The sequence below is a fragment of the Arvicola amphibius genome, chromosome 4, assembly GCF_903992535.2.
Source record: "Arvicola amphibius chromosome 4, mArvAmp1.2, whole genome shotgun sequence".
NCBI classification, from domain to species: domain Eukaryota; kingdom Metazoa; phylum Chordata; class Mammalia; order Rodentia; family Cricetidae; genus Arvicola; species Arvicola amphibius.
The window spans coordinates 34,083,528-34,108,300 of NC_052050.1; the positions used below are offsets into that span (position 1 = coordinate 34,083,528).

Genomic DNA, 24,773 nt, shown 5'->3' on the forward strand with positions numbered 1-24,773 from the left:
CTCTGCTTCTAACAGGAAACTTTAGTTAGGGACCTCATAAGCTCATTCTTACCACATAAGACCATCTTGTCTCTTACCTTTACACACAAGTACACAAGAAAAACCCAGAATTCTTAAAACTTCTTACCTGAAGTTCTCTAATACAAATGTAGCTGAATCGTAAGATGGTACCAATTCACTAAAAAGAACAAAAGGAAAAAAAAAAAAAATCAATGACCTTAATTTACAATTTACATTTAGTTAAAAAAAATAAAGTAAAAACAAAACAAAAAAAAGCTTTGTTTGTGGTGGCTCACACCTTTAATCCCAGCACTCAGGAGACAGAGGCAGTGGACCTCTGTGACTTCGAGGCCAGCCTGGTCTATAGAGTAAGTTCCAGGATAGGCTCCAAAGCTACAGAGAAACCCTGTCTCAAAAATAAAAATAAAATAAATTTTTTTTTTTAAAAAAAGTAAGTTCCTTGGAATTATCTTGAAAACTTGACAGCAGTAGTACCTATAAAATATTTCAAAATCTTGATTAAACAGAGCATTAAATCAAAGCAGTTCATAAACCATAACGAGTTTCTAATTAGAATGAAGATACAACAAACATTTACTTCAAGCTTATTTACTAGCAAATACCACCTATACACTTTGATATTTTGTTGGAACTCTCAAGCATGTCAGGCAATAACTCTATCAACTCTATCACTGAGCTATGGCTACAGCTCTCCTACACTTTTATTCTAAGATTAGAATATATAATTGAGGGGATAACTGAGATGGGTTACACAATAAGATATTCTTGGAAAGGTAAGATGACATCAATTAGTCTAAATTCCATATAATCTTCTCTAAAAAGAACTAAACTGTAAACATAGGATGAGCTAGAGGATAATATATCTTGCAGTCAACTACCCTGAGACCATGTGGATAGTTTGTGGCACTGTCAATAAAACATCATTTAACATAAAACTGTACTATATACAACATTATAATATGTTGCCATAATTTTGGTATGATTATAAATTGAACAAAATAGACTGAAAATCATTTTCACCATAACTTCAGATAGACTATATCTACAGTAATTTGTGATTTGCCAGGAGAACATTTTTAGTACAAATAAAAAATATTCTAAAATTTATCAAAAGTTGATAAGGCAATCATGCATGCAGCTCTTAGAAGGTAGCAGCAGAAGTCTAGCCTCAGTTAAATAGCAAGTTTGAGGTTAGCCTATATAAGGCCCTATCCCAAAAACAGTAAAAGAGGAAATTATCCACATATCACATATTTTCCAGAGCAAGAAGATGTACTTTGTCCTATGAGTGTTATCCATAGTATCTATCCAAATTGACCTTGTCAAGCACTCCTATAAAATCCCTAGGCAGCTGTTGGCACTTCTGAGAAGACACATATGCCACATCTCTACGTATCTGTGCCTGATGATTCTTGCCTACTCCTTCATAAGAAGTCAAATATGCAGAGGCCTGCTCTAATGTTTCCCAATTATGTATTCTATCACTCAACATATAAAACCTCAATTAGTGAGATCAATGCAATTAGTAACTGGAAAATTTTTTAAGAGACCATAAACTTAATGAGAACTCTAAAGGGATCATCTCAAAAACAGTTTTCAAATTTCAACAAAAAATAATGTTACTGGCTATCACCCAAGATAATATATAATCATATGTTGGTCATTTTACTCACCAATTCACTATACCCTCCAAAATGTAAACACTTTAACTATCCTGTTGTCTGATCTATATGCTGTTTCTTTTGCTATGTGCATATTCCAGTGACATGTGTTATCTTTGCTGTGAGCCAGATTCAGAGCACAAAAAATTCATCTACTGGAGACTGAGATATTTCTCTATGTCTTAATGGTTTCTATTGCTGTGATAAACACCATGACCAAGATCAACTTGGGAAAGAGTTTTATTGAGCTTACAATTTTACTCCATCTCTGAGGAAAATCAAGGCAGAAAACTCAGGGCAGGAACCTGGAAGGCGGGACTAACGCAGAGGCCATGGGGGAGTGCTGTTTATTGCCTTGCTCCCCATGGCTCACTCAGCTTGCTCTTAGACCACCAAGACCACCTGCCAAGGGGTGGCACCACCCAGTAGCCAAGACCCTCTCACATCAATTATTAACCAAGAAAATGTCCTAAAGAGGCCAATGATAAAGAGAAATTATCTCAACTTAGCTCCTGCTTCCCAGTTATATCTACATTTGTGTCCTGCTGCCAAAAACCCACCAGCACAGAACATGTGTATTTCTGAATACACAAAGTTCCACACACAAGTAGTGTAATGGATTAGTGCTATGGACTTCAGTAAAGACAGGTTCCACAGCATCTGGGGTCTCTGTCTCGGCACTGCTTTATTTAGCTTTTTGTCGGTTCCCTTATCTGTCCTCCTGAAACGACTCTGGTCCTTATAAACAGATTCACGTCATGCGAGTGTCAATTCATCTGTTTTCACAGGATATGGGAAAGTAGCCTCAAACTATCTCTATCCTGCAATCTGCAAGTAACATACCTTTAAATGTTTAGATCACTAACTTTATCAGATCACCATGAACAAAGGGAGAGGGGACCCAAAGGGCTGCATAAAATCTACTTTCCCTTCCCAACTCGACCATCCCTCCCATACATCTAAACCTCACTATAGACTGACAATCTCCTCTATCTTTATGTCTCTAAGGGCACCTAAGTTGTTTTCTCATTACAATGCCCAGTAATAAACAACGCTTTAAATTCTGGCTGAAATCACTTCTTTGTTAACCAAGGAATGATGGTTATGCTGATAACATCCTAGTTAACCAAGGTAAAATTTTCATTCATATACACATAGACCATTCTTTTATGAGTTTTGTTTTTCTGATAGAGCTTCACATAGCCCAGGATAATCAATCATCCTGTTTCAGTCTCCCAAGTGCTGAGATTTTTTTAAGAGTGTGCACCAGTACACTCTATTCTATAAAGTATTAAAAGAAAAACAAACAAAAACAAAACAAAAAAATAAAAAAACTAAAGCTTTGCAACCAGCCGGCCTCATGACAAGGCTCTTCCAGGGCAGATGCAGTGTCATGCAGCAATTTCCTCCAAGATTGAGATATTATATCTCCCAGAAAAGTGCCTTAAAACAGAGTAAATAATTCAAAATAGCTTCAGAAAGTCCCTGTAACTGACCGGACTCACTAGGCCTCTTCCTTCCAAGAGTAAACAACAGAACCTTGAGAGTCACTCTCAGAAAAGCCAAGCTTCCTGGAGATCAGCAGAGCTGCCTGAAAGAGGTTCAGAGGAAAAAAAGCACTGGGAAAGGACACTGCTCCCTTGAGATTGGCATCAAAAGTAGCTATGAACCATCTGATGTGGTGCAGGGAACTCAACTAGGGTCATGTGGATGAAATTCTGCTCTCTTTACCGTTCAGCCATCTCTCTTCCCCTGAAACCCTGACAGGGTTTCCTCTGTGTAGCTTTGACTATCCTGGAACTCACTCTGTAGACCAGACACTGTCCTCGAACTCACAGAGGTCCGACTGCTTCTACCTCCTGAATGCTGCGATTAAAGGCGTGTGCCACCACCGGACAATTTTTAAGAGAATCCCAAATGATGGTTATGCTGATAAGAAGAACCACTTAGTTGGGAGATGGTGTTGCACACCTTTAATCCCAGCACTCAGGAGGCAGTAGCAGATGGATCTCTGTTGAGTTTGAGGACAGCTTAGTCTACAGAGTGAGTTTCAGGACAGCCAGGGCTACAACAAAACCAAAACCAAACAAGCAAACAAAAAAAACAAACCACTAATCTAAACTGGGTGTAGTGCATGAATTTAATCCTAGCACCCAAGAGGCAGAGGGAGACTAGCCTACTCTATTACAGCAAGTTCTGGACCTGTGAAGACTACACAATAAAACCTTGTCTCTGGGGTAATAAAAATTCATTTTTAATAGTTTAATGACACAGTGTGACTCTACATATGGTGTTGAAAAGAATTTGAAGAATTGGCCCAAACTGAAAAATCAAAAAAGGTACCAAGATTGCAACCTTTTTCTTTTCTTTTTTGTTTTTTGTTTGTTTGTTTGTTTGTTTTTGAGACAGGGTTTCTCTGTGTAACAGTCCTTCCTGGCTGTCCTAGAACTCACTTTGTATTCTAGGCTGGTCTTGGACTCACAGAGATCTGTCTGCCTTTGCCTCCCAAGTAAGTACTAGGATTAAAGGCATGCACCCAGCTGCAAGATTTTTCTATTAATTGCTTCCTTCCACTTCTCTTAAAATCTGGAGATACTAAGTCACCTTTATAACTTTTTGGTATCCTATCTACTTTTAAGCTTTGATTAATAAGATACACATTAATTTAAAAGGCAAATAAAGAATGACTAGGGCCTTCGAGGGGGCACAGCAGTAAAGACACTTACTGCCAAACCAGACCCTCAGAATTCAATTCCTTAGATCAAATGTTGCAAAGAGAGAACAGATTCCCCAAGCTGTCCTCTGGCCCTCAAGAGCACCACAGCACTAAGAAACCACTTCCTACCCCACATACAAAGGAAAGACAGGAAGTGTAGACACCCATGAAGTCAGTAAGATAGTTGTTTTCTATGGAAAATGGAGCTTTCATTAAAGAAACATATTCTAATTCCCTTTCAGTTTCCCTTTACAACCAAAAGTGTGAGGCCATCACAGTCTTAAAAGTTATGTATGCTCTTTCTTTCCACCAAGTAGATTCTGGTAAATCAATTCAGGACATGAAATAAGAGAACCTTTACTCCACTGGGACATCTCAGAGGCCTTTCATTTTGAGATCAGATTTATGAGTTTACCAGATTATATCACTGTAATTATTAACAGTACCTTAAAAGATGGTTAGCTAGTAATGTTAGCACACACCTGTAACCCCAACACTTAGGAGGTGGACATAGGAGAATTAGGAGTTCAAGTCTAGCCTCAGTTACTTAGTGAGTTTAATTAAGACTACCTTTGGCTATATGAGACTATTTCTTAAATGAGTTGAGAAAAATAGTTTATTCAGTATCTCTTGAAGCCACTTCCATTCTCCAGAATATTATCTAATGTTTCCTTAATAAATCTATATTTGATCTGTTTAACAAAAAAAAGGAAAATGAAAGGAAAAGAAAAAGAAAAAATAGCTTATTCAAGTCCATACCTTTATATATTCAAACTTAAAATGGAAATAAAAATTTAAAACGCTATACCTGGTGAAGTCTGGTGGAACAGGTGTAGTAACAAAGGATGCCATGGGTTTTCTGTGAACTTGCTGAAACATCATTAGGATCTCTGAGCTCTTAGATATCAGCTCGCTCTTACTGCAGGACCGCAACTGTGGGAGGAAAAAACAGTATCTCAACCAACAAAATATTCTTCAATGGCACTTCAAAATTTTTAATGGGTCAGGTGTAGAAGCCTGCACCTCTAATCCCAGAGTTTGGGACACAAAGGCAGAAGAACTGTGTGAGTTTATGCCAGACTTGTCCACACAGCAGTCCCAGGCCAGTCTGGGTCTACACATCAAGATCCAGGTCAGCCAGGCCAAAGCAGTAAAACCTTCCCCCAAATAAATAAGACAATTTTAATTAAGAAAAATTAAGGCCAGGTGTGGTGGTGCATACCTTTAATCTTATTCCTTGAAAGATAGAGACAAGCAAATATCTGTGAATTCAAGGCTAACCTAGTCTACATAGTCAGTTTCAGAGCAGCCAGGAAACTAAAGACAGTTGAGAAGAATTAGCCTCTCCAAGGGATGAGCCCCCTAAGCGGCTTTTCAGCACAAAGTTCAGTCCTGAAGTCATACACACAAACAACAAAAATGTATTCAACAGGGTGTGTTTTTATATAACAAAGAAAAAGGAGTTACCAATGTGGGGAAGCTTGGTAGTAGAAAGGAAGAGACATGAGAGAGGATGGAAATGGAAGAAGCAAAGGAAAAGAGGCAAGTGATTATATTTAATTATAATATAAATTAATTATATTTTAATTAAAATATATTAAAAATAACATTAAAAACAGTGGATAATTACAAAGCTAATCTGATTATTTAGTGAAAAAATTAAATTAAGAATAAAATAGTTGCCGGGCGGTGGTGGCGCGCGCCTTTAATCCCAGCACTCGGGAGGCAGAGGCAGGTGGATCTCTATGAGTTCAAGGCCAGCCTGGTCTACAAGAGCTAGTTCCAGGACAGGCTCTAAAAAAGCTGCAGAGAAACCCTGTCTCGAAAAACCAAAAAAAGAAAAAAAAAAAAGAATAAAATAGTCAGGCCTTGATGGTACATGCCTTTAATCCTTGCATTCAGGAGGCAGATCTATGTGCCAACCTGGTCTACAAAAGTGAGTTCCAGGACAGCCAGGACTGTTACACAGAGAAACCCTGTCTTGAAAATCCAAAAAAGAAAAAGAAAATAAATAACTTTCAGGAGCAGGGATGTAACTGGGCTGGTAAAAGTTCTTGCCTAGCATGCAAGGAGCCCCAGGTTTAAACCACAGCTGAGCAGAAACTGAGTCTATTAGCACACACTTGCAATTTCAGCACTTGGAAGGTAAAGGATTAGAAATTCAATGATATCCTACAGTTCTATGAGGAAACTGAGATCAGTCTGTGCTAACATGAGACTCTACCTAAAAATAAATAAATATAATAGTAACTAGAGAGTTGGTACTGTGGTTAAGAGCATTCACTGCTCTTGCAGAGGACCCAGGTTCAGTTCCCAACACCAACAAGGTGGTTCACAATTTTCTATAGCTTCAGTTACAGGAGATCTGGCACTCTCTTCTGGCTTCCTTAGTACCAGGCACACACGTGGTACATACACAAGCAGAAATTATCACATACATATAAAATAAATTTAAAGAAAAAAATTTAAATTGCAAAGTGGGTTTGAAAAATTAAGAAACTGCAGAATCTAGGTTTCTTTGCAATTTAGCAACTAAATCATTAAATTTATGGGATTTTAATAAAATCTCTCCTATTTTAGGGTTAAGTAAAAAGCAACTGTAAATATATTTTCACACTGATACAGTTAAACTACTTTATATATTAATGAGCCGATACTCCTTTAACAACAAGCATTTCTAATTAAATGTGGCCTCTAGAAATGCTGATGTCATACACCAATCTTATCAGTTCTTGAAATATTAAAGTCAGAGATAAAGAATGAGAAATGTGGGCTAGAGGGCTGGATAGATGGCTCAGAGGTTAAGAACACTGACTCCTCTTCCAGAGACCATGAGTTCAATTCCCAGCAACCACATGGTGGCTCACAACCATCTATAATGAAATCTAGCCTGCAGGGGACCAAACTAGGCCTCTGAATGTGGGTGGCAGTTGTTGTCTTTCTGTGGGGTCACTGGCAGTGGGACCAGGATCTATCCCTGGTGCATGAACTCGTTTTTTAAAGCCAATACCCTTGATGCAGCAAGGAAGGGCATGGTCCTGCCTCAACTTGATATGCCAAACTTTGACTCCCCATGGGAGGCCTTACCCTCTTTGAAGAGAGGAGGGAGGGGTAAATGTGGTTGATATATAAAATGAATTGAGGAAAAAAAAAAAAGACTATAGATTTTGAATTCAAAAAAACCAGTCTGAAGTTCTAGCACTTTACACTACAATTTGGAATAGGATCACCACTGCTTGTTTCAACTGGCTGTAAAGATCATGTATTATTGTATGTATTATTGGCCATGCAGTGGTGGCGCACACCTTTAGTCCCAGCATTCGGGTGGCAGAGGCAGGAGGATCTCTGTGAGTTTAAGGCCAGCCTGGTCTACAGAGTGAGTTCCAATACAACTAGCGCTGTCTCAAAAAAAACAACAACACCTGTGTATTATTATGGACTGAACTTTATCTTTTATCATCTACAATTTTATATGATGTGGACCCAAACCTCTAGTTCTCAACTGTATATGAAGATGAGCTGATTAAGCTAAAATGAAGCAACCAGAGCTCTCAGCACACAAATATTTCTGTGAGACCTCGGGAAAAACAAAACCCGATAGCAGTTTGGTCTTGAACTGCCTGAATCTAGAATTATGAGAAGATTTCTGTTGTTCAAGATCCCATTCAGTGGGATTCTGTCATTCCAGCTATAGTAAACAAATACAACTTTAAAGTTCTTTATGGATGATATTCAATTTACCCAAAGGGGCAGGTGCTACAGAATGTCACCAACCTATAGAGCTACTAGAGGTGACAAAACATTTAAGAGGTGAAGCCTGGGCCTAGAGATGGCTCAGGTTAAAAGCACTGGCTGTCTTCCAAAGGAACCGGGTCCAATTCCCAGCACTTACACAGCAGTTCACCACTGTAACACCAATCCCAGGGATTCTGGCATTCTCACAGACATACAAGCAGGCAAAACCCCAAAGTACATAAAGCAAGAAAGAAAGAAGGAAGGAAGGAAAGAAGGAAAGGGTGAAGCCCAATGGATCAAGGTTAGATCATATCTTGAAGGGCATATTGGAACTCTGGCCACTTTCTTCATTCCCAGTTGCAAGTTAAACATGTTTCTTGCACCATGATGTACATACTGCTTTGCTATGAGCTCCTCAAAGCAACAGAGGCAATCGCTGGTCCAGGGACCAAACCCTCTAAAACAGTGTGAAAATAGGCCTTTCTTTCTCTTAGTTTGTCCAAGTAACAAAATGTTAACATAACCCTACCTGAGATAAATAAGAAAGAGTTATAAAAACTTAACAAAAGGGGGCTGGAGAGATGGCTCAGCGGTTAAGAGCACTGGCTGCTCTTCCAGAGGTCCTGAGTTCACTTCCCAGCAACCACATGGTGGCTCACAACCATCTGCAATGAGATCTGGTGCCCTCTTCTGGCATGCAGGTATACATGGAGGCAGAACATTGTATAAATAAATAAAATCTTTTAAAAAGAAAAGAAAGAAAAGAAAATTATAGGCCAAAGATTTGAAGAGAACTTAACAAATATGGACAGCAAGTAAACATAAGATTCTCAACACCATCAATCACAGGCAAATAAAAATTACAGCCATAATCAGAAACTTTCACAAGAACAACTGAAATTAAGATTTATTTCATGTGCTAGAAGTATTATTAATTCAAACAATTCTGGTAGGAATATAAAATGGGCAACTTTAATTCTAAAGACTGTTTGCAGTTATTTAAAGAATAAAGGGCTGTCAGGCGGTGGTGCATGCCTTTAATCCTAGCACTTGAGAGGCAGAAGTAGGCAGAGCTCTGTGAATTCAAAGTCGCGTGGTCTGCAAGAGCTAGTTCCAGGACAACTAGGGCTATTACACACAGAAACCCTGTCTCAAATAAATAAATAGATAAATAAAGGCCTGTACTTGGGACTGATAGCTCAGCAGCTCCCAGCATGCACTATTGTCCCAAAGGACCAGATTCAGTTCCTAGCACCCACAAACACCTGTACCTCTAGTTCCAGAGGGACCCAACCCCTTTAGGCCTCTGCATGCACCACGCGCACACACACACTACACACAAAATTAAAAATGAAACAAAATTTTTAAAAATTAAAAATAACTTTTAAAGTTTTTAATTAAAAGTTTTTCAGACATCTACCATTTGACTCAACCACCTGTATTAAGTGAACCTAATAAGAAGAGAACTATATACCCATGGGAAGATTTATACAAGAATGTTCATAGTCACTCAAGCTGTAACAGCCCCAAACAAGCCTTTGTTGTTTATTTTATTTATTTATTTTTTATTTATTATGTATATAGTGTTGTCTGTGTGTATGCTTGCACACCAGAAGAGGGTGCCAGATCTCATTACAAATGGCTGTGAGCCACCATGTGGTTGCTGAAATTGAACTCAGGACCTCCAGAAGAGCAGTCAGTGCTCTTAGCCTCTGAGCCATCTCTCTAGTCCACCTTTGTTGTTTATAATCTGCCCAAATGAACATGATCAGTTGAATGAAAAAGCAAATGTGATGTTTATCTAAAGAGAACACTAAGCAATAAAAATGAAAGAATTATTGGTGCATTCAGTACTATGAATGAAACCCAAAAGTAATTTTGCTGAAAGAGAATAAACATAAAATGAGTGTATGAGAGTTCATTTTTTCATATGATTACAGAAAATATTAATTTATGACAGAAACCAAATTGGGAGCTACATGGAGAGAAGGGAAGATGAAAAAAATAAAAAGATGTATAAAAATATATATGTAAACCATGTGACAACAGTGATGGTTTAAAAATGCACACATTTGTCAACGTATCAAATGACATACTTTCAACACACGTGTTACGGTTAACAGCACTTCAGTTAAGTTTAGAAACAAGATGCATAAATCCTCAGACACTCAGGACACTGCAACTTCTCTACAATTACCCTGTTACGCCAGCACACGGCACCAGTTAGTTCCTTGCCGGGGATAAACCAGTCTCTGGAGTACTGTGCTGCATGTGGGACACACTCCTATGATTCCTGCACTTGGAAGGCTGAGTCAAGGGGATCATGAGAGGGAGACCCTTCTGTGCTACACGGCAAGTTCCAGGATACCATGGGCTTAGGTATGTATCAAGATCCCGTCTCAAGCCGGGCGGTGGTGGCGCACGCCTTTAATCCCAGCACTCGGGAGGCAGAGGCAGGCGGATCTCTGAGTTCGAGGCCAGCCTGGTCTACAAGAGCTAGTTCCAGGACAGGCTCTAGAAACTACAGGGAAACCCTGTCTCGAAAAACCAAAAAAAAAAAAAAAAAAAAAAAGATCCCGTCTCAAACAAACAAACTAACAAGAATAAGAGTACTGAGAAGAAAGTAAGAGTACTAAATACTAGCCAAACTGCCAATCAAGTATAACGACAAAATAAAAAATGTTTTCAGACATGCAATAAAAGGTTCATTCTGATAAGCTATCCTGGGAAGCTACTGGAAGTGCAAAACCAAAGCAAATGAATAAACCAAGTCTATAGTAGCTACAGAAACCAAGAAATAAAGATTCAACACATGAAAAGAAGAAAATTTCCACTAAAGAGACCCCTAGGTAGGGGCAGCTGCATAACAGGTACACAAAAAAACACAAGCATTTCTATCTAGGCCAGTGAGGCGGCTCACTAGTAGAAGTGCTTACCACTCTGACCCAAGTTCAACTATCAGAATCATGTGAACAATCAAACATACACCTACCACACACACACACACACACACACACATTTAAAATACAAGCATTAGAAAAAAACAAATTTGAGACAAGTGAATGTAACAGTATTTATGAGAAATGTTTTATTTACTCTGCTATGCTTATTAACTGACCCCAATAAATTTGATGAGGCAAGAATTTTTGCCATTTTGTTCACTGGTATATCCCAAACATCTGAAATGGGGCTGGAGAGTCATCTCAGCAGTTAAAAAGTGCATACTGCTCTTGCAGAAGTCCAAAGTAAAGTTCTCAGCACCTGCACTGGATGGCTCACAATCACCTATAAATACAGCAGGGGATATCTGACGCTCTCTTCTGGCCTCCACAGGCACCGGCACTCACATGCATATACCCACACATATATTTAAAATATTTTTTAAATCTAAAGCCATACCTATTATCTAAACACAACAGGTATTTTCTCAATGCTAAGTTTAAGGGAAAAATCAATACATTTAGGTAAATGGTGATAATCATCTATCTTAAAGCTATCATTTAAGTCATATGGAAAAATTTTACCTTTTATAAATTTGCAAATGTCTGTGGGCTATTCCCAACAAAAAGCAATTCTAGTCAGGCATGGTAGTGGTACATACTTTTAATTCCCAGCACTCAGGAGGCAGAGGCAAGCAGATATCTGAGAGTTGGGGGCCAGTCTGGTGTACATAGAAAGTTCCAAGTCTTTTAAATAAAAAAAAAAAACTCCTATTTTCCTATTTTGACATATCATAAACCTTATCTAGAAAGCTTAACAATCAGATAATACCTACTCTATAAAAAAATTCCATTACAGCACACAATCTTTTGATGCCATAGTTTCTATCCCCTCCTTTCCCATTACCCCAGCAAAAGGTCTGGGGGAATTTTTTTTTTCCAAGACAGGGTTCTATAAATCAGTTCTATAAACCAGGCTGATCTCAAACTCTCAGAAACCCACCTGCCTCTGCCTTCCAAATCCTGGGATTAATGGTGTGTGCCACCACCGTCCAGATGAGGGGAATATTTTAAAATAGAGCACAGTATCTTACCCTTGTGTGTTAGTTAACTCTTCAAATGCTGTTATAAAACACACCATGACCAAGGAAACTTATAAAAGGGAGGGTTTCGTTTGGGGTTTATAGTTCCAGAGAGAGAACAGTCCATCACCAACACGACAGGAAAGCATGACAGCAGGAAGGCATGGCAATTAGAGCTGGAAGCTGAGGGCTGGGCACTCACATCTCCAATCACAAACAGGAAGCAGGCAGAGCAAACACAGGTGAGAGTGAGGGGCTGGTGGAAGCCTTCAAACTTCAAAGTCCAGCATAAGTCATACACTTACTCCAGCAAGGCCACACCTCCTAAGCCTCCCAAACACCACCAACAACCATAGACTAATTCAAATGCCTAACGATATGGGACATCTCATTCAGTTCACCACACCTTGTGATCAAATCCCTCAGAAAACAAAGGCAGGTGTGCCAAAAGTCTGAGGCCATCTTAAGCCACAGTATGATATCAATGAATGAATGAATCAATGAATGAAGATGGATAAATACATACATAAGTAGATAGGGAGATAAGACAGATAGAGAGAATAGGGATAAATAAAAGGTAAATATATATATATATATATATATATATTTTTTTTTTTTTTTTTTTTTTTTTGGTTTTTCGAGACAGGGTTTCTCTGCAACTTTAGAGCCTGTCCTGGAGCTAGCTCTTGTAGACCAGGCTGGTCTCGAACTCACAGAGGTCCGCCTGCCTCTGCCTCCCGAGTGCTGGGATTAAAGGCGTGCGCCACCACCACCTGGCAAATATATTATTTTTTGAGATGAAGTCTAGGTACTTACTTAGTGACTAGGATGGCCTCAAAAGTTCTATATAGCATAGGCTGGAATCAAACTCATGGTCCTTTTATCTCAGCCTCCCAGGGATGACAGTTGTATAATCCATGCTCAGCAAAGACTATTTCATTCTATTTAATATTTAATGCTCACTCAGCAGCACATAAACAAATGTATTTCATCACCTGATGCTCTACCTCCTGAAGTAAAGATTCCAAAAGCTCTGTTTCTTGAGTAAGAGATGTCTTCTGACCTGTTTAAAAGGAGCAAAAAACAACATTCAGGTGGACTACAGACTTAAGAATGAGATAGTGTCCTATGAACATACTCAGTTAAAAGAGATCCACTGCAACTGAGCAAAACTTCATTACTTACCCCAATAACTTTCCTAGAGCTTTAAGAGGCTGAATGTCTTTTAGTTTTTGAGACAGGATTTCTCTGTGGAACAGCTCCTGCTGTCCTGGAACTCAAATCTGAAGACCAGGCTGGCCTTGAACTCAGAGTTCCTCTGTCTCCCAAGTGCTAGGATTAAAGGTGTGCACCACCACCACCCGGCAAAATGTATTGGTTTTTTTTTTTTTTTTTTTTTTTTTTTTTTTTGGTTTTTCGAGACAGGGTTTCTCTGCAGCTTTTTTAGAGCCTGTCCTGGAACTAGCTCTTGTAGACCAGGCTGGCCTCGAACTCACAGAGATCCGCCTGCCTCTGCCTCCCGAGTGCTGGGATTAAAGGCGTGCGCCACCACCCCGCAGTATTTCACTTTCAGTGAAGACAGACTAAAAGGAAAAGAGACATTGATAGTGAATTCTTTTTCTTAGTTATAGAAGAAAGAAAAAAGCTACCTATTCACTGAGGTTCATAGACAAAGATTTTCAAATAGTGGCTGTGAAAAAGTATTCTCTTTGATAATTTCTCAATAGAAGTCGGATTTGTTATACAGCTTAGAGCTGCCTAAAATCTTAAGATTCCTTTTAGTCCTAACAGCTCATCAATTTACTCCATAAAGAATGCAGCACAAACAAGGTCAGGGTACCACGTTCTCCAGCAGACTAAAGCACACTCACCCATGAGTGTTATGAGCTTATTTTTCAGCTGCGTATCTAATCGTGCGATCATCATCTCCACTGCATTCCTAATTTCCCGAACACGCTCGTCCTTTGCATTCCTTACAGCTTCTACATTTCTTTCCTGGAAGATAAACAAGAACATAATGCAAACATTGTGATTGCTCTTAAAATCCACTAATTACTTTTTTAAAATTCATAACCAAAATTTTAATTGTACTGCACAAGTAAAACTGCTTTAAAAAAAAAAATCTGTAAATTTGGGGACAGAAAGTTGACCTGGGAGGTGAAGATGGCTGTCATCCACCCTGACAACGTGAACACAATCCCTAGAATCTATGTGGTAGAGAAAAAAAACCAATTCCTTCAAGATGTCCTCTGACTTCTGAACACAGGTCATAGTAGGTGTACGAACGTACGTATATACACACACACACATACACACATACAAAATGAGCCATGGCTCTAGTTCCAAGAAATCCAAAGCCTATTTCTGAACCCCAAGGGCACCAGGCATACACATGGTGCTCATACATACACAAAGGCAAAACATTCATACACATAAACAAAAAAATAAATCTAAAAGAATAAATGTTTTAAAATACTTCACTCACTGGAAGCAGAATCCACCCAAAAGCTGGGGATTTAAAAACTGAATGATTACAAACTCAATACTGGGGCTGGACAGATGGCTCAGTTAATGAAGTGCTTGCTATATGAGTATGTAAACCTAAGTTTGACCACCAGCATCCACATTCAAAAGTCAGCGCTGTAGAAGCAAAGAAAGGGGGGGGTCTCTAAAGTTTGCTGGCCTACCAGCCTCGCCTAATAGTTGACCACAAATTCGCAGCAAGAGACCCTGTCTAAATGGCTCCTGAGGAATGACACCTGAGGATGACTTCAGGCCTTCGCATGCACCACCACCCCAACAAACAGTGTCAATAACAGCACTACTTAGACGGCAATTTACCCTGTATCAAGTAGATTTTTCTAATTTGCTACTGATTCTCTATCTATAAAGAACAATTCCTGGATTAGAGAATTGGCTGAGAACCTTAAGGGAGTTGCTATGCAATCCTGACGACTTAAGTTCACTCCCCAGAATCCACAAAGTTGTCCTCTGACCTCCATATGTGCACCATAGCAAAAGTACACCCAGTTACACATACACACAATAATAAGAATACATTTGATCTTGAAAAAAAGAAGTAAAAAGGCAATTCTATGGCTCCAACTGATCCCTATATGCCAGAGCAACGGGTATAAATTCTACTGTTTGAAGCTGACTGAGATTTGAGATTTATGGTCCCATCAAATCTTTGAACTTTGAAAATCTTGACATATAAGTTATATGACTCTCATATAACATATAAGCTATATGACCTTCAACATATAAATTATATAATATACATTATAGAATCAAAAAAGGTTATCATTCTCATGTAAAAGTAATCTTACCACTTCTTGAACTAAGCTGATCAGTTCCATGAGACGTCGACGAAGTTTGGCTACTTCTTCATTCACCTTAGTGACATGCTGTTCATAAATTTCTGCCAAAGGTTTAAATGTGTGTCCGCCATGCTACAGAAGTCAATGTGAGTAGTGTGAGGTTTCATGCACTCCAACTACATTTACATCTCTCTTTAGCATTCTACGGACAACGATCAAACTAGTAAATATTTTCAAATGAATTTCATCTTTTTATATCACCATTATTTTCTTAACATAAGCCAGTACTCCCAAAAAATTACCTAGAAAAATGTAGTAAATCCATCAAAAATCTAAATACTAGACATTACAAAAATAATAGAATCAGTCATGGCAAAACATACCTTTAATCCCACCACGTGGGAGACAAAGACAGATGAATCTCTGAGTTCAAGGCTAGTCTGGTGTACAAAGAGTTCTAGGACAGCCCACAGAGAAACCCTGTCAGGGGTAGTTTGTTTAGCAAAAGCATCCCACCATGGTCTCCAAGAAAAAATTGTGAATTTTTTTTTGTTTTGTTTTGGATTTATTTTATATGTATGAAGGTTTTACCTGAATGTCTATGTATGTATACTACATGTACGCCTGGTACCCCACAGAGATCAGAAGATGCCGTGGTACTGGAGTTATAGATGGTTATATAGATGGAGTTATGGATGCTTATAAGCCATCATGTAGGACTGGGAATTGAACCCAGGTCCTCTGCAAGAGCAACACGTGTTCTAAACTGATGAACCATGGATTTTTTTTCTCTCAAGACAGTTTCTCTGTTATCAAAAGACAGCAGAACAGAGTTCTGCTGACTTCCTCCCAGGGTTTGGTTAGGTTGCCTCAAAGTAGTGAAAGGGAAGACTCACATGTTTGCAGCTCCAGTCATGTCTCTTTATAGTTCTGCTTTAATTTCTTCTAATTCTCTATCTTAACTCCTATTCCAATTCTAATTCTCGCATGCGCGCGCATTCCCATTCATTAACAACTTGTTAGTAATGAAAGAAACTACAAGGAAAATTCTCAGGGACACAGGCAATCTTTGAAGATCTGTAGCAAAACTTAATCAGCTGGTTTGTAGCTAACCACAGCTTCAGCGGTGAGGAACTCTCAGTCACCTCTTAAAGGGCCTCTACAAAGGCTAAAAAGGGAAGAAACTAAACCACTGAAGAGACCTAAGGAAGAGGCAAAGAATATGAGTACTATTTTATATTTTTTAAGTGTGATTAATAAATAATATCTGGACATGATTAATCATTTAGGTGCTATTGATTTCTTGAGGGACTATGATATAACAAGGACACACACCTGCAATACCACCCTAATTCACTATGAATCTTTGAAGGATTTATATCTAGCAAGGCCAGAAACCTGAATTACCCTGTGAAAATTCCTCCTGTGATCTCTCCACAAGGACTTCTGCCTGGCCAATTTGTCCTGTCAGGGAATTAATTATAGAGAACAGGTTTCTAAGTTTTTTTTTTACTGCAGTGTGGGACAAAAGGTTTGAATCTCTTATTTTATTTGCCATAATTATAGTTTTGGGGGGAAAATCATCCTACTAACAAAACACAGGAATATTGTGCAAGACATGTACAGAATACATTGCAGGGGAGCATGTTACCAAACAAAAGAATCTACAGTTAGAGACAGCCAGCTATTCAAAAGGCAGTATTTTTCATGGGCCATGCCTACGTGAATTCAGCGTCCAACAGATGTGTAAATCTCTGTTGGGTTGGCCTTCTAAATGTCAACTGATCTGCTGAGTAACCTTGCAGATCCCATGACTGTGTAACCCTAGCTGTCCTGGAACTCACTCTGTAGACCAGGCTGGCCTTGAATTCAGAGGCGCACTTATCTTTGCCTCCTGAGTTCTGCGATTAAAGGCGTATGCCACCACTCTCAGCTGATGTGGATTTTTTAAGGATTTATTTATTTATTACGTATATAGTGTTATTCCTGCATGCCAGAAGAGGACACAAGATCTCACGGTAGATGGTTGTGAGCCACCATGTAGTTTCTGGGAACTGAACTCAGGACCCCTAGAAGAGCAGCCAGTGTTCTTAACCTCTGAGCCATTTCTCCAGCCCGTGATATGGATTTTTTTTTTTTTTTTTGGCTTTTCGAGACAGGGTTTCCCTGTAGTTTCTAGAGCCTGTCCTGGAACTAGTTCTTGTAGACCAGGCTGGCCTCGAACTCAGAGATCCGCCTGCCTCTGCCTCCCGAGTGCTGAGATTAAAGGCATGCGCCACCACCACCCGGCTGATATGGATATTTTTAAATGTTGATTCTGAGGATGTCTCTTGAGCCTCTTATAAAACTAGTTTAGACAACAAATTGTGGTACTTAATTTTTTTCCAGTCAGTACATAAGAATTCAAACTCAGACAAAGCTGTCTAGACTGAGCACCACTCAACCAGCTCAGCCTGCCATATTCTCTGTAAAACACACAGCCTAATAGCCACAGAATGATCAAGTCCCATAATAAACATGAAAGTTAGGCAATAACTGATGTAGATAAACTTTGACTTCCCCACTAAGAATCTATTGTTTTAGCCGGGCGGCGGTGGCGCACGCCTTTAATCCCAGCACTCGGGAGGCAGAGGCAGGCGGATCTCTGTGAGTTCGAGACCAGCCTGGTCTACAAGAGCTAGTTCCAGGACAGGCTCCAAAGCTACAGAGAAACCCTGTCTCAAAAAAAAAAAAAAAAAAAAAAAAAAAAAAAAAAAAAAAAAAAAAAAAGAAGAAGAAAAAAAAAAAAAAAGAAAAGAATCTATTGTTTTAGTCTAGGACTAGAGCCCAGTGATAGAACACTTTTCCTAGCATATGGGAGGTTCTGAATCTCCAACACTGACAAACCAAAAACTCTTATTGTATTCAATCTCAACCTATTTATGCTGTTGTACTAAATATAAATGACTTAATTGAATATTAAGTAATGGAACACAGATATTAAGCAAAAGCTGCTTCTAGAAAGGCTACTATGAATGCTTCAGACTTGATAAAGGTAGGTTGGCTTAAAAATCTTTTAGCCAAAATAACATCTTGAATTTTGCAGGCAAATGGATGGAGCTAGAAAACATCATATTGAGTGAGGTAACCCAGATACAGAAAGACAATTATCACATGTACTCACTCATAAGTGGTTTTTAAACAAAAAGCAAAAAAATCAGCCCACAAATCACAACCCCAGAGAACCTAGACAACAATGAGGACCCTAAGAGAGACATACATAGATCTAATCTACATGGGAAGTAGAAAAAGACAAGATCTTCTTAGTAAATTGAGAGCATGGGGACCTTAGGAGAGGGTTTAAGAGGAGGGGAGAGGCACGGAAGGGAGCAGAGAAAAATGTAGAGCTCAATAAAAATAAATGAATATATATACATTTTAGCCAGACACCATATACCTATAATCTCAGGACTAGGGAAGCTGAAGCAGAAAAACTTGAAGTTTAAGGCTAGTCTATCCTACATAGTAAGATCCAGTCTCAAAAGAAAAAAAACAGAAATAAAAACAAAAACAAAAAAACAAACATCTTTTAAGCCAAGGAGAAGATTGCATGCTGGTAGCCCCACCTCTGGATGGTGGGAGGAGGCAACAACCCTGGAACAGTGAGGGCCTCTGAATAAGATTAGAAAAAGAAACTAAAAAATAAAAATGTTAGATAATATAGCTATTTGCACTCACATTACTTCAGAAGCATCTAAAGTGTAAAGATCAACTGACTAGTACCCAAATCAAAGACACTGGTCCTGACTTGAGGATCTAACTTACTGACATGGCACTGACCCAGCAAGCATAAGTTCTGGGTTCAATCGCCAACATCACAAAAAAAGGAAGGAGGAAAGAGGGAAAGATAAAAATAAAAGTTAAATGTGAACATATATTTTACAGACATTAAGCTATGAAAGAAGTATCCATCCTATATCTACACTCCTGACCAAAAAGTGTCTTCACGAACAGCAGAAGGTACAATACCTCTAAAATGCATAACACAGGAACATTTTTCACACAGCAAAGTAAAATGATGCTTTATTTCATCTAATCAACTAGTTATACCAATGCCTTCTAGTATCTAAACCAAAGGGTATATGCTGAATTTGTTCTGCTCACCATTCCTCCCCAAAGTGCACACTGATGGCAGATACACTTCTTACAAGTCCAGCAAAATACACTGAGTTTTTCATGGTGATTTTCACATCTATACAATATAAAAAGAAAAGTTAAAACTGAAATATAATTTTCAAGAAACTTCTAAGCTAAAGCAAACAGATCTCTCAATTTGAAATGGTTAAAGCATCATAAAAAAAGGTAAAATGCATTCAACAGCTTCTAAGAATTAGGTTAAATTACACATGGACAAAATTGTTAAAGTACTTTTTTCATTGATCTAAACCTTAAATAAAGAAATTCCAGATTTCTTTCTAAATAAAATACATATACCACTTCCTTTTATCACTATATACAAAAAATGCTATTCCACTATTGCTTAATAAAAAGACTTAATCTTTTGACAAAAGCACATGTATATATATGTACAAGTACTTTTCAAACAACTTGTTATGGGATAATGCTCCTGTATACTGTAAAGATTTGTCACTAGTATTGGCTTAATAAAATGCTGATTGGCCAGTAGCAGGCAGGAAGTCTAGGCATGGCAACCAGACTAAGAGAATTCAGGGAAGAGGAAAGGCCGAGTCACAGTCACCAGCCAGACTCATAGGAAGCAAGACAAGAATGCCTCACTGATAAAAGGTACCAAGCCATGTGGCTAAACACAGACAAGAATTATGGGTTAATTTAAGTTGTAAGAGCTAGTTAGTAATAAGCCTAAACTAACAGGCCAAACCGTTTATAATTAATATAAGCATTTGTGTGTTTCTTTGGGACTGAACTGCTGTGGGACCGGGTGAGAAAGAAACTTCTGTCTACAACAACAAGACATACCAACTACACAATGTCAATACCAGGTCAACATGAGAAATGAACAATTCAATTTGAAACTTTCCCTTAATACAGATGTTCACATACAAAACAACGAAGTTCAATTCTGTGACAGACATAACTGTGCTCTCCCCAAAATTCTTAACTTTCAAAGTGACTCAGTAAGAAGGCAGCTATGTACAAGTCAAGGATAGAAGCTTCACCAGAAACCAGCCTTTCATCAAGCACCTTTATCTTGGATTTCCTGCCTCTAAAACTACAGAAGGAAAAAAAAATCCCACTGTTTAAACCACCCAGTCACATACCATATTAATATAGATACTTACTTTATATGATATATAAAATAACCCAAGATCTGTAATACACATGGGAAGCTAAGGCTTAAAATTAAAACAAAACAAAACAAAGATTGTCAGATTAGGAAACTGTAGGACATTTATTCCTTTTATAAGAGACACTAATGAAAAAAAGTAAAAGGACTTTTCCAAACAGTGATATCTCATCAACCTACAAGGAAAAATATTCAAGAGGTCACTGATGAGATGTGTTATTATACTTAAATTACTCTTTTTGGTATGACCACCATAATGCTAAAATAAACACCCTTAAGAGTTCAATTTAGCAAGCCAGGCATGGTGGTGCACGCCTCTAATCCCAGCACTCAGGAAGTGGAGGCAGGCAGAGCTCTGTGAGGTCCCGGACAGCCACACGGAGAAACTCTGTCTCAAAAAACAAAAACAGAAAAAAAAGTGAAGTTTAGCTAGAACAGTAGTAGAATAATACTCAGTTTTATATAATTATGGACTTGCGCAGCATCAACTGAGCAAAGTGGCACAAACCTGTAATCTCTATTCTAGAGAATACAGTATAGAGAGACTGAAGCAGAAGAAAGGCTAAACTACAAAGTGATTTCAAGGTCAATCTGGGATACAAACCAAAAGCTGGTGCATGCGAGTGCGCACATACACGCGCACACACAAAACCAAAAACAAACCAGGTTAGTCTCCTCCCATTTCTATGGTTACTTCCTTTGCTTCTTCTTTAAAAAAATGATTATTTTTTTATTACTTTAAATTATGTGTACATGTATCTTTTTGTGGGTATGTTAAGTGCAGGTGCCCATGGAAGAGAGGCATTGGATTCCATTAGAGTTGGTGCTACAGGGAGTTATGAGCCACATAACAGGAGTGATGGGACTCCAACTTAGATCCTCTGCAAGAGCAGTATACACACTCTTCACGACTGACTCAATTCTCTAGCCCCCATGCTTTTATTTCTATATAATAGTAATGATAACAACAATAATAATGCTAAATTTAACATACTATGTATAGTTATTTTTTAAAATTTAACATTCCTGAAATCTCTAACTTTCTACTTTTGATTTGTTTCTAATAACCCTAATACAGATATGACTGATATCTGTAACATGCAATATAATGCCTCATTCTTTTTTGATCCAAAATTTGCGTCCACTATACTTTCTCTTTTAAAAACATCTGTTTATTTATTTATTATGTATACAGTGTTCTGCCTGCATGTATGCCTGCAGGTCAGAAGAGGGCAACAGATCTCATTACAGATGGTTTTAAGCCACCATGTGGTTGCTGGGAATTGAACTCAGGACCTTTGAAAGAACAGGCAGTGCCCTTAACCACTGAGACATCTCTCCAGCCCCCCACTGTACTTTTTTAAAAAAATATTTATTTACTTATTATTATGTATACAATATTCTGGCTGCATGTATGCCTTCAGGCCAGAAAAGGGCACCAGACCTCATTAAAGATGGTTATGAGCCACCATGTGTTTGCCGGGAATTGAACTCAGGACCTTTGGAGGAGCAGGCAATGCTCTTAACCACTGAGCCATCTTTCCAGCCCTCCCCCACTGTACTTTCTAGCATACCATTGTATTATTGCTGTGTTCCCGTTAATCAGTTAAACAGAAATAATCTATTCATTTGCCTTTGTATCCACTAACCTAACACAGTACTTTGTGCTCCTCTGTGGGTGAGTGGTCATGAAATAAACATAGAAGCAAAGCCGGGCGGTGGTGGCGCACGCCTTTAATCCCAGCACTCAGGAGGCAGAGGCAGGCGGATCTCTGTGGGTCTGAAGCCAGCCTGGTCTACAAGAGCTAGTTCCAGGACAGGCTCCAAAGCCACAGAGAAACCCTGTCTCAAAAAATGAAAGAAAGAGAGAGAGAGAGAGAGAGAGAGAGAGAGAGAGAGAGAGAGGCAATATATAAAGAAAAAGTTTAGATATTAAGCAACAAATGAAAGGATTTAAAAGGTTAGCATTAACTTTCTTAAGTTATAGATAAAAGAAAATTATCAATACAGTGTCATTAGACTTTCAAGTCAGGGAGCACTTTCAGATGCATGTGACCCTAGATTCAATTCTCAATACAAACACAGGGTACACACACAAGTCAATCATTTAAACGTATGCATACAGATACATAAGGGGACAATTAAACTGCTGTGTACAGATAATAATCTTGTACAGTATAAAGATTTGTCACTTGTGTTAGTTTAATCATACACTGATTGGCCAGCAGCCAGGCAGGAAGCATAGAAGGGATGACAAGACTAACAGAATTCTGGGAAAAGGAAAGCACAGATGCAGTCACCAATCAGATACAGATGAAGCAAGACGAGAATGCCTTACTGAGAAAAGTACCAATCCACATGGTTATGCATAGATAAGAATTATGGGTTAAATTGTAAGAGCTAGTTAATAATAAGCCTGCGCTAATAGGTCAAACAGTTTATAATTAATTTAAGCCTCTGTGTTTCTTTGAAACTGAATGGCTGTGGGAGGGGGTAGGACAGAAACTTCTGTCTAGAAAACAGCACATGGCATACTGTATTAACTACTGAACAAAACACCAATCACGTACTTGTCCTTCTCATTTTCTTCATGCTTGGTAAGACTACACAGCTGAAGAGTATCAAGCTGCTGTGTCACTTCTTCTGCCCAGCGACAATTCACTAGTTCCCGTAGCTGAAGTGGAGCACTGGAAAGAAAATCCATACTCATGTATGTTCTAGCTCACACATGCAAGATTTTTCTAAACTAAGTATTCCTCAAAAGAGACCACAATGTTATTAAAACAGTAAGAAAAGCCAAGTATGGAAAATCACATCTGTAATCTTACCACTAAGGGTATAGAACTGAAGAGTTTAAGGCCCATTTGAGTGAAATAATAAGTTATTACTTAATATGAATACAATAAATAGTAATATAAATATATATTTATATAATGTATGCATTACGTTATATAATAATAATACATATAAATAAAAATGTGTAGTTTGGGCTACACAGGAGGTTCTGTATCAAAAAAGCAAAGAGACAATGAAAAGTATGCTTTGTAATTATTTTTCTCATATTCATACATCAGACACACAAGATGCACCAACCAAACAATACCAATGATAATTTAAATTATAACTTTTTAATTTCTCAGGCTAAATTGGTCTATACAAAATGATAGCCATGGACCTGGAATACAGTTCAGCAGCAGCATATAAATGCTATTAGTATGAGTTACTTCCTGAATTCAGGCCATAGATCACCAAAACAACAAGAAATTAATGGCAATAACTGGCCAAATGTGGCTAATTCATTAAAAAAAAAAAAGGTGGCCAGTTACTGATGGTGCACACCTTTAATCCCAGCACTTGGAGGGCAGAGGCAAGCAGATCTCTGAATTTGAGGCCAGCCCTGTCTACAGAGCGAGTTCCAGGACAGCCAGGACTGTTATACAAGAAACCTCTCAAACACAAAACCAAAATATAAACAAAAAAATTGCCTAATATGACAAGACTCAGGAATCTGAGGCAAGAGGAAGAGTTCAAAGCTCACTTGGGCTACACAGCAAGATTGTCTCAATAAAAAAAAATAAAATGTCACGAATCCCATTAGACACAAGTTAAGTGCTCCATTGGCACATGCAGCTGGTAGCCATACTGGGATGTATGTAGTAGAGTACAATCACTATACCAAATTCTAGCTTATAGTGCTCTTCACATTAACTAATATGGCACTGTTGCCTAAATAATTAGAAACAGAAATGTGCTAAATGTCTCTCAATATGAACATCATCTTATAAAGAATTATCAAACACATTTAAATGGTGTGTCTTACACACACACACACCATCAGTGAAATATTCCCACTGATTTTAGGAGGGGGAAAAACTCAATTATAAACCTATAAACCTAAGTATGTTCGAATACCTGATTTTTGACAAAGAAGCAAAAACTATCAAATGGAAAAAAGAAAGCATATTCAACAAATGGTGCTGGCATAATTGGATAT

At 38.3% G+C, this 24,773-nt stretch overlaps 1 protein-coding gene across 3 annotated transcripts in view; it reads right to left on the minus strand.

The window, feature by feature from the left end:
- The window catches only part of Trim37 (tripartite motif containing 37), a 120,030-nt gene that overhangs the window by 87,060 nt on the left and 8,197 nt on the right, over positions 1–24,773 (minus strand). For 2 of the 3 annotated variants that reach the window (XM_038325861.2, XM_038325859.1), the window contains exons 4-10: positions 23,350–23,466; positions 19,618–19,705; positions 15,484–15,606; positions 14,026–14,149; positions 13,150–13,217; positions 5,207–5,331; positions 128–178 (exon numbers count right to left, since the gene is read on the minus strand). In XM_038325861.2, the coding sequence (XP_038181789.1) occupies positions 128–178; positions 5,207–5,331; positions 13,150–13,217; positions 14,026–14,149; positions 15,484–15,606; positions 19,618–19,705; positions 23,350–23,466 (696 nt within the window). The remainder of the gene's footprint in view (positions 1–127; positions 179–5,206; positions 5,332–13,149; positions 13,218–14,025; positions 14,150–15,483; positions 15,607–19,617; positions 19,706–23,349; positions 23,467–24,773) is intronic. The other variant, XM_038325860.1, reaches the window with a different exon arrangement.